Source organism: Dromaius novaehollandiae, chromosome 1 (assembly GCF_036370855.1).
Source record: "Dromaius novaehollandiae isolate bDroNov1 chromosome 1, bDroNov1.hap1, whole genome shotgun sequence".
NCBI lineage: Eukaryota > Metazoa > Chordata > Aves > Casuariiformes > Dromaiidae > Dromaius > Dromaius novaehollandiae.
In genome coordinates this window covers 46,599,837-46,611,124 of record NC_088098.1, presented here as the reverse complement: position 1 = coordinate 46,611,124, position 11,288 = coordinate 46,599,837, and the positions used below count along the sequence as shown (strand labels likewise).

General features: G+C 37.9%; 1 protein-coding gene across 2 annotated transcripts in view; it reads right to left on the bottom strand.

The window, feature by feature from the left end:
* Positions 1-2,856: 2,856 nt before the first annotated feature.
* NUDT4 (nudix hydrolase 4) overlaps positions 2,857-11,288 on the bottom strand; it is a 30,621-nt gene continuing 22,189 nt past the window's right edge. The window contains exons 3-5 of one of the 2 annotated variants that reach the window (XM_026123176.2): positions 11,076-11,120; positions 8,325-8,412; positions 2,857-6,393 (exon numbers count right to left, since the gene is read on the bottom strand). In XM_026123176.2, the coding sequence (XP_025978961.1) occupies positions 6,191-6,393; positions 8,325-8,412; positions 11,076-11,120 (336 nt within the window). In that variant the 3' untranslated portion in view covers positions 2,857-6,190. The remainder of the gene's footprint in view (positions 6,394-8,324; positions 8,413-11,075; positions 11,121-11,288) is intronic. The other variant, XM_026123177.2, reaches the window with a different exon arrangement.

Below are 11,288 nucleotides of genomic sequence, written 5' to 3'. Positions count from 1 at the left end.
GACACTGAGCTTCATTTGACTGTAGTGGGATGCCGTTACTATGCAATTTAGTTTCCTAACACTTCTTAACATCTCTTAAAATAAGGAAGATAACTGTTGATAGCTCAATCTCATAACTCACTTTTCAGTTGTTATGGTGTGTTGGTTTTGGTGGGATGTTTTAGTATAAGACTTTACTACTTAAGTGCATCATTTGGATACTTTCTAGTGCTATCAAATTGATAAACAGATGTTGTTATCTGTTGGTAACATACATGCTAATAATGTAGCATGGCTTAATGTTATTAGTTTCATGTCTGCTTTGTGTAACTGATTTCATACCATGTGTTACATCCTTTGCTGTCAAAAGTGTGCAGGAAGATTTTAAAGTGAATATCTAAGTGTTACTTTGCACTGAATTACATGAGAGAAGTGGCATTGTGCCAGCTTAACTGCTTTATCCCTATTTGCCTTGATAATATGTTCTCAAGCTTGTAGGTTAAAGCCAGAAGTGGTTCAGGATGAGCAAGTAGAGTATTTTACCTTTGTCTACAGGACAAAAAGCTAAGGCTGAAAACTATTCGGTCTCAAGAGTTCTTAACCAAGAGCTCTTAGCTGAGCACTGCTTACTGGATGACATATGTTGGCAAAGGGAATTATACTCTTAAGGTAACTAGTCTCCTTGCTAACTCAGTTTGTTGCTACGGAGTTGTCACCTTTTGATTAGCCTGTCACTGAGACACTGAATACTCAAGGATCCTCTTCAAGTTAAAGAGGGATCATGGTGGTCCAATATTTAAAACTTCTGTATACCAAGCAATTACCAGCCTGCCCAGATAAGGCGTTGATGCATGTGTGACATGTGAATGGAACAGAATCATAAAAAATGGAAAATAAAATTGTTTCACACAGGAAACTCCTGACTAGAGGGCTTGTTGCTGGATTGCGTGCCAGAAACTCCCTGTTAGTCTATGTTGGCTTTTTGTAGTTGGAGCTGTGAAGGAATCTTTTCAGCTCTGGCCTGATCTGCACCTCCCACTGTGACAGATACCTGAACTTGGGTATCCATAATTTCTGTAGACTCAGATTCGCGGGGTCCAGGGTAAAACCTAAATATGTCATCTGAGGTGTTCAGCTGTTGCTTGCTATACCAGATAGGCTTATCTCAGCCCACATCCCTGCTGTGCCATTAGAAGTACTGATACTATAATTGTTCCTCTCTTATTATAGGTAACTGAAGGCTTAAGATGGGTACTGATGGGTTTATGGAGGGGTGTCTGTGGTCCTTTCCAGCTCCATGCATAAGTATCAAAGGCAGACTAACCTCGGAAGACTAAAGCACAGTGAAGCGATTCTAACACTATTTCTCCTGTTGCTGTGGGCTTTTCCCTGCCTCATTCAAAGGCAGGGTCTTTTAGTGGTGTAGCTGGAAAGCAGAAAGGGCAGTAAGTTGCCTTGAATGGGAGCAGAAGTGTCTCAGAAAGGAACTTGCATCAAGGGCCTTGTTGCAAGGCCTGTCTGCATGTAACAGGTGCCAGTCCCCAAGTAAGCCAACATGAGGGTAAGGGCATAAGATGGTGGGACCTTTGCCCAGTAGTGTGTTTTTCAGTATGCCTTTCTTAATACTGTCCGTCTAGGTAATGAGGGAAAGTATCTGAAAAGTGTGACCTGTTACTTAGGAAGTTCAGCTTGGGCCACCAGGCAAGGAGCAGCTAGCTGTGCTGTAGGCTTGGTCAGTGGCCTCTGTGCTTACTAAACTAGCTCTTTGAACAGCATTTTGTGCTTATTTAGAGACAGGAAAGGCATGGGGAAAACTGCCTGACAGCATCATTCCAGACTGTGCAGAGTCCAGAGCGTGCTCCTGCGTGTGGCAATCAGGGTGTGAAGTGTTGTAGCTGCTGTGTTTGCAGGTTAGGAGGCAATGCCAGTCTTTGTGTGGCACTATCTTCCTAATGTGTACACAGAGTGCTGGCTTTGTACCTTGAGATGGGTGTTTTGTGCCCAGCTTAAGGCCACAGCAATACTGAGGCCATAATAGCTTTCAACTGTTGGCTTCATATGGTGTTGACAGTAATAGGTACAGCCTAAAAATTTCCTAAAGCTAGATGACTCTTTTCATCTTCTTTCTAACTCTTGGAAAAAGCAATCATTCTGCTTCTCCTGCTGCATCTTGTGCTTTTGTAAACACTTTACCCCCTCCTTGGGTGTGCTTCAGCTCTGCATGTATATGGTTGGGGTATGATCTGATCTGATCTGTGCCCCTGTAAATCTGCATGGCTATGTGGTAATGGGCTGGTGGTCAGCGATCACACTGTGAGGGAGAAAAGGCTAACTGCTCCCTGTCAACAGAACCTGGAAAGAGGCAGGTTTTTTTCTTATGCAGCTTATAGTGAGCATGGTTTTAGTGTGGAAGTGCTACCACACGGTGGGGACAGATAGTAAAGCATCTGTGTTGGGGGGATGAGTTCAGGGGAAAGAAATCCACTGATGGTAACCGAATACAAAGGAATGATGTCTGGCTTGGTAAGATCTTGAGCTACAAATGGTTGTGCGCTTGGAGGAACCTTGAGGCAAAGACTTACTGTCCTGCTCTTACCAGTTTTTCTAGGCTCAGCTGAAAACAAAGTTAAATGCACATCTTGCTTGCAGCTGGCAGGCATGAATTCATCTAACTGCTATGGGTTATACAGGACAGAGGAGTACAAGCCAGAATCGTTGTGCTTTTCAGAAGGCTCTCAGTGCCCCATGAAGCTAAAGACTGCATGGATGAGGCAAGCAGAAAACAGATGAAACTACTTAAGTAGATTTTAGATGGGCTCTAAGCCTTTTGCACAAATACTTTATTTGCTGTATTTGAGATGGAATGACTACACCATCCACAGGACTAATTTAGATTTTATTTTGGTATATCTCAAATATAAAAAGTCAAAATTCTTACATCAATCTTTAAAGAAAATCCATGCAAGCAGGTCAAAATGTTTACAACTTAAAATTGTCCCCTGTCCCCCCTTCCCTTCAGTTTTCACTTCACAAACCATGTTGGTAAGTAAACCAACTGTTTTCCCCTCAATTTTTTTTCACAGCACATTGTTAACAGACTAGGCTAAGTCAGTGGTGCAATAAGCACCAAAATAAGATTTTTCACTTTAACAGCCTCTGTGCAATACCTCACTATTTCTTGCAGTGCTCAAAAACATATCCATTTCACTTTAAACCCAGGTGGAGCTGGAATTAAGATTAAGGCTATTTCTGTTTGATACCATAATCTTATGATAGTCACAATCTTAAAATCTAACAGCCAGGAAAAGCAGTGGTGCAAAGCAGACTTTCTGAAACTTGCAGCTGTGACCAGGTCTCTTCCCCTTCTCCACTGAAGAACTGAATCTGGATGTTACACAGGCTCTATGGTGTAAGAGCCATCCACTATCTGCTCTGTACCAAGTAGGTCTGGCCCATCTAAGTAAAGATGCATGGAAAACAATTTAATAGGTACTAGGCCAAACTTTAGCCTTCCTATCCCAACTTTTACACAGGTCATTTCTGTTTAAGTTTAGTCTTAACTAAACTTAAGACCCAAGACACACTCATTGCCCACTTACTGCAGTAGGTTCCTATAGCATAACTTAAGTATTTTCATTTTACCTTCACTGTCAAGTTTGTACAATTCATGGAACATTTACCTTTGAAAGGCAGAAGTCAAGCTAAACAATATTGAGCTTCATTCTGAAGGTTGCATAGAGACTGAAGAGACTTATACAATGAATGCTGTTTAAAAAAAATCCACCTGGCACTACTAAACAGCTCAAATGTGTGTGACCAAAAAATAACCAAAATATTTATAGGCAATCAACTCTGAGTTTGTTAGCAACAGCAATACTGTACATTTTTACATTATTATCAAATACATAATTCAAGAGTTACAAAAGAAGATCATGCATTACCACTAAATTTCATACAAGCTTGGATTGGTTCCATTCCAAGAATTTGAAACTGAGACAGAAGCATTTTTATGAATAAGAACTTGAACTCTGGATTCTTAGTTTAAGTTTCACAGATTCTATATAATTTTGTTACAAGAAAGCCTGTACAAGTTTGCTCAATTTAAAGTGTTAAAATGACTACTGAACAAAAAAGCATCAAATGTAAGTAAGTAACCAAAAAAAAGGGAGCTAAATTCTTCACTCTTTTAAAGGCAGCTTTAGAGCCAGAGGTACCCTTACATACAGTGGTTCAGTGATTTTTAACAGAGATTAAACATTCTTTAAAATGCCTGACTCCACTGTTCTGTGTTGTCTAGCAAAAGCTCTTTTGATGGACAACTCTGTTCACAGAAATGGGCTGAGCCAATGCTCTCCCATTCTGGATTAGGTTCAGTGTGAATTTTGCATACACTCTCTTGTGAGCCACTGAAATAATGCTCTTCCCTTCCATCCACAACCTGACTGGAAGTAAAACTAAGCTATCTGCAATACTTCTGCTGCCTTTAGATGTGCCTGAGCAGAGCTGCATGTTCTTTCCAGTTCTGGAAGTGACCAGGAATAGCAGCTACAGGGATGGAAGAGATGAGTCCTACCCAAAAATCTCAATTCTTCCACATTGTGGCTCATGCCTTTTGTCAGTAGTATTTATGCCTCTTCAAAGACAGCAGCATTAAGAGATCGGAATATCTGTCTCCCTAGTTTCACTGCATTTACATATGGCACAAGATTGGTTTTCCAGAAGAGTAACTTGTGGCAACAACATTTTTTTCCCTAAAAAAGTGTAACAGCACAAAAAAGTTCAATTTATAGCAGCATTTTACACAATTTGTGTTAAAAAAGTAGAAGTTAACCATTTGTGTATTGAGTAACAAAAGGTTTAAATTACAGTTATTTTCCATTTTACACTCACTATTTACTAGTTGGACTATTTACAAATGTTCAAATGATGTAAAAGAATGAGCTTTACTCAGAATAAACTTCACATGTGAGGCAATGTTCTACCTCAGCCTGTTTTAGCTGACTGGAGAGGAGGTACAGTTAGGTATAATGTTTAGATCTTAGAAAAAAATGCAGAGTTAGAATGTTCAGATAAGTCAGACTGTGTTCTTGAAGAAAACCACACACACACACACACACAAATAAACCCTATGGTAATAACATATTAAGACCTACAGTGGATTTAGGTTTCTTCTTTTTGGCTGAAAAAGAGAAGAAAATAATGAAGAACAGGAAAATTGTCAGCTGTGCCTCATTTATTCCAGCTAAGTTTTACCAAGAGGTCAGCTTTCACTTCCAAAAGCTAAAGCAATAAATACTTTTACTGTTTTAATATCTAAGAAATAACTGAATACTGGGGCTTTCAGCATAGCTTTTGAATAAGACAAAGAAATATTATTCTTCCTTTAGTGTAAGTATCAACCCACCTGCCTCCAAGCCCAGAAGTACCAGTCTATTAGCAAGCACATTTTGAGGCATCTTGTTCAGCAGGAACTAGACACCTCTGTAACCCAAGGGGTACCTAGCTAAGTCTTACTTTTCCCTAAACATCTTTTAAATCAACAAGGATTGCAGGAACACTGTGAGAAGATTTTGGAGCCTATGATACAATTATACCACAAACAAAATGGATGTTGATGGTAGAAGATTGCATAGGACAAGGCAACCTTTTGGAGGACTGAAGCAAGCATTGCTTAGTGTTGGTATCCTTTGCTGTAATAGGTTGAATATGTTTTAGTGCTTCATTATAGTCACACTTACACATCTCTGCCTTCACCACACTTTTTCCTCCAAACAGTGTTAAGTTCTTAGCACTTCATTTGTGGATAGCAAATATAGCTTAAGACTATTCACTCAAGCTGTTCTCTAGGTGGCTACTCTTGCAGAGCTATTGACTAAAACGGACAAGTCTTGAATAAGCTGAACACCATCAAGATGCATATTTTATTTTAGCAGATATGGAAATTTATATACTCAAGTTTCTTTCTTTTTTCTTTTTCTTTTTTTTTTTTTTTGTTAAAAAATGGCCTATTAAGGCATCTTAAAAAAATCCATATATGGCTTTGGTTTGCTGAAATACTATTTTACATTGTTAAAAAGGAAAAACATGTTCAAACAAATTTGACATTTTAATGCATTCAAATATTTTACTGACAGTTATACAGATGCCTAACATGTGAACACAGATGTCTCTTCCCCTTGTGATGACATGAATAAAAAGGTAATCCAAATGTTTATCTCACAGTAGAGGGTAACCCAGAAGTCTGTGCAGAAGTGACATACAAGGAGTTATTATCTGGAAGAGGGGGAACCACAGAATTTCCATTAGTGGGTGAACAGCTCAGTTTCAGTTTTTCCAAATACTCTGCATGAACAGGCTTGTGACACTGAAGGACCTTGATTGCATCTTCTACTTTAAACCATTCTCTTTTCCTTCCTAAAGGAGTATAATTCACAAAGAAAAATAGAGTTACAAACTTTCAATGGTACCATTTGTTGCTATCTGAAAATCTGACTTTATTTCTTTTACTTTAGAAATTCATGTTGTCAGGCATAAGATACAGACTGAAGAAATGCTGAAAAAACTGATGAACACAAGATTCACTAAAGTTTAGTGAAATGAAGTTCATAATAGAGCATTTCAGATAAGGACCCCCTTCAAGCAGTAAGAGCTAGATACAGCTTTTTCCCCACAGTTATAGAAAGAAATAATAATTTAAGTGACTTCATACATGGTTCTGTGCAAGGCAGTATTAAGAATGAACATGCATGCATCAAGTTACAAAATAAGAATAGCTTGGTCTAATTTAGACAGCAGCATTCCATACTCAAGGTATTCATGTATGAGGATACTGCAGGTTAGCTGAGTGTTTTCAAAAATAATATGCCTTACACTAGAGAAATGTGTAGGTAAGTTCTAAGACACACAAATAAGTTCTTTAACACTAGAGGCCTCTGAAAATGCTTATAGAGGAGGACAGTGTTCTGAAAAGTGGAGTTAGTCCCAGTTTTCACTTGGCTTTACTGTTACAGATCTGTATTATATGGATACTATACTTGAACATGATTATGACTTCTGTAAGCTGCTTGTTTAAGACCAAGATACATTGCCTCATTGGGGCAGTTCATTCAGCTAGCATCTCACTACTAGCAGCTCTCCCTAGTTTTCCATAAAAAATAAGTTGTCAATAGCCCCACAGTTGGATGCTGCCCTCTCCCCACTAGCTTGGTACTAGGCAGGCCCAGACCAGTACTGTCCCCACAGTCCCAGGTCAGAAACCTGAGGAGAAAAGAAGAAAGCCACCAAAAAAAAAAAGAGTATAAGAGAGTGTGTGCGCGTGCAGGCATGCACATGTGTGTGTGTGTTTGTGTGTACATACATCCTAGCAGCATCCTAACTTGATTGAGATACATGCATGCATGTGTGTACATATGCACATGCATGTATCAATCAACCTAGGACATTGCTTTGGACACCAGGTTCAGAATCCGGGGGGGGGGGAGAAGGGGGAACCCCACACAAACAAAAACAAACCCAACCCCCCAAACATTTCTGTGTATACATACATATACACATGTGTATGTGGATATATGTGGTTTTTTTTTTTAACATATATCTCTATATATCTATATCTCAATCAAGCTAGAATGTCACTTTTGATATTAACCCTTCAGTTAACTCAAAACTCAACTGGACAAATACACTGAATCTTTTAACACTAAGCAATGTTTTTTACTTAATGACAGAATTAGTTAACACCTTCATTTAAATTTATCAAAGTAGAAGATCCATACAGCATCATGTAGGATGTCAGTTTAACTAAACTATATGATACAAAGGTACCTGTCAGAGGTACATAACAGGACAATATATATCCCTTTATTTTGGAAAAATAAGCCTAAGGTAAAGGTATAACAAGTGATTTGTACTTTCCATAAGAAATGGCAGGAAAAATCTGAAAGCTTCCCAAAGATTTTCTTAAAGACACTTCAAAAAACAAAACAAAACAAAAAACAAAACAGAAAAACACCCACAAAACTATCAGAGTTAACATTCTACCTTTCAAGAAAAAAGGAATTGTAATACTTGGCCTGAAAATAAAATTAAGAAGTGTACTGCAACTAAAAATGAAGTTTAATCCATCTTAATATGTAGAACACCTAATTTATATAACAGAAGAGTAATACAATACATTAGAAGCAACCCTAGTTACATTTGTACAGAAGTTTGGAAGAACAGCATCAGTATTTCACTTTATAGAACAGAATTAAGATTCTCCCCAGAATGATAAAACCTGCTTCAGATTATGAAAGAAGTTTGCTTAACACAGTGTGAGTGTAGTACATGAGGACAGAGAGCGGGTTTACCTATGTTAACTGAATCCTCCCAGTCTTCCAGTATTTCTGTCACAGTAAGAACATAAACGTATGTCCTATGCTTCCGATCTTGGTTCTGCTTGAATGTTAGAAATAGAGGTTTTAATTCACATCAGAAAATGTAAATAACTTGCAGACTTACCACAACTATAAGATTAGAAGTTATTTGCCCTGAAGTTATTTATCCCAGGAAAACCTGGCTTGTACTTTCACTGACTAAATATGTCTGTAGGCCCAGAAGTATGGGAAATTTGAAGTTTTATTTGAAAAACAGCTTTCCTATCTTATCAGGCTTATAAAAACCCATGCAGACAAAGTTGAAGGTTATGAAGTTGGAACTAAACTATGTCCTTGGTCATCCAGTTTAATATTAGCAGGTATCCATAACTACTGCTCATTACTTTTCCTTGATAAGTTTTAAGTTTTCATAGTAGAGTGCATATGCTAAAACTGTTTTCACAACTCATGTTCCTAGATGAGAGGTTATAAAAACCCTAGTCAAGATGGAACCATTACCTTCAAGTGGTCTAATCACCTATGTAACACTGGTTATGAAATTGCATTCAAAGTAAAGCAAGTTAAATAGCCTGTATCTGCAATCACGACAAATGCAAAATTCATATTTTTTTGTCAATATCACTGTTAAAGAGAGCAAATACATGTATGTGAAATATGCTTTCTGGCTGTAGTTGTAGAAAATGAGGACACAGCAACAACAATTTCCATTCTCACTTCACTTCCATTCCTGGGTTGCCACATGCAGCCCTCTCAATTGTACTGACAACTATTTGTGGGGCCACATTGTGAAACTGGATTAGGGACTTGACCTAGGTTAAAAGTAACCTAGGAAAATGCCACTTTCAACACAGATTTATCCCTTGTCTAGATGGTAGTAAGTGGCTTCAGAGAAATGGACACCTGAATTACCAAGGAATAATGCATCAGCCACTGTCTTAAGGCCACAAGGTGACAGGTATTTTAACTTTTTTTCAGCATGAGCTGGAAAATAGAGAATACTTTTGCAGACTAACTAGTAAAGGTAAAAAACAGAAGAGTTTTTGCTGTGCAAGGCATTCAGGTGTACTCATAACCCAAAACAAATCAGAAGAGCAGAGGTATAGAAGATGCTACTAACTCCAAACGAGCTTCTCCGCTTCAGTCCTATTTCCATGCTTCACAATGCGATCACCTTTAGCACTGTATGAAGTAGTCATATATATCTTTAGTCATATATATGACCAAATAACATTTCCTATAAAAGGAAGTACAAGAGATCCCAAAGGCTACATGGTATCCCATCATGCATATTTAACAAAAATATCTTTGATCTTGTGTTAGCAGCAGCTTCTAACACATTTCATTGTATTCACTATTACTTTGGCATTATATAGTAAGCACATAGATTACCACCTGTGATAAGATTATTTCCAGGGAGTTTTACTTTCCTCCTCAGTCACTACTCTGCACATCAAATTTTGACTACAGTTGGAAATGACGATCTGGGAAGAAACCTCAACCAGGCTGGTGGAAGGACTGATCAGTGGAACACTTTCAATTACACCAACTACTCCACAGTCTAGGACTGCTATACTTAATTATCTGAAAACCTAAAAATGAAGTTAAATTTCAAATATCTTTCTCCAGCTGAGTAGACATCATTCCCTTTGTTTGGCAGAAACTCCTTACCTCTTTAAACCCCTTTAAAAAGCTAGGATTGCACACTACATATGGGGAAGTGAGAAGAAAAGTTACAAGTTCTCCTGCAGCTGCAACACATGGAATTTCATCAATAGATCAGTTATATTTTAGCTAATCAAGGTTTCTTTGTTACCCTGAAGTGGGAGGATTGGTGATTACTGGCCTGGTGCTCATTCTGCTCACCATTAGACAGCCATCAGTTCAATTACATTCAACTTTACATTCAACTATGAGCTCATGTAGCTTGATTAACTAGAAGTACTAGTTATGAAAGAGGCTTTCATTCCCTTGCTGCAGCTGAAGAAAATATTTTAAAGACAGAATGACAAGCAAGTCTTAGTTTAACATCTAGTTTTTAATTTTATGAATTTTAACTGCAACAATCCTTGAATTCTACTGAACAGCAAAGCTATTTCAGGAACCTGAGGGAACATCTGAAGCAGCATGATTTAACTGTGAAATTGAAGAAAATCTGTTCATGCAAGAAGGTCATGAGAAGTCTATCTGAAAGCTGTTTTTAAAATTATTGGAAACTGTAAAGATTCATGCCTAACTACTAGATTGAGGGACTTCCACTCTTACGCACCATACAGCACAACATAATACATCAGATGTATTATGAAGACTCAAGTCTACAATTCTGAACCTGTGGACTCTTGTCTGGAACCTGTACAGTTTACCGCAATGCCAACACTAAAGAAGTTTTATCCAGCATGCTAGTGTTGTCAGTAGATGTTCAAAGTCTGATGTTTACATTAAGAAATACAAGTTTTGAACTATGTAAAGCTGCTAATGGTTTATTTCTAGATTTTGACTCCAGTTCTCCAAGTACTCATTTAGTCTTTCCAGGAAAAGTTATTAGCACACCAAAAGCATCCTACTCAAATTTTCACACCATATAGCAACAAAAGAACAAAAGTCAGTCTAATGTCTCACCCAGTAGCATTAAAGTTGCATTTTAAAACTAAAGGCAAGTAATAAGAACTTTAAATTTTGACTGCATTGTGGTTCATCAGCTGTCACAAAAAGGACACTTTTGCTCACCTCAAATATCCCAAGCAGTCTGCCTAGTTTTCCCTTTACTCCAGCCTACAAAACAAACAGGAAAAAGTATTAACATGTGTTTTGTAATTTCAAAAACTAAAATACTATAGTACCAGCTTCCTACACGAGCCTAAGTGAACCTCTTCTTAAGGTTATTTAAGTAAACCTAAGTTTTATTTAGAGTGCACTACATTGCCTCTAGAGTTTAAATTT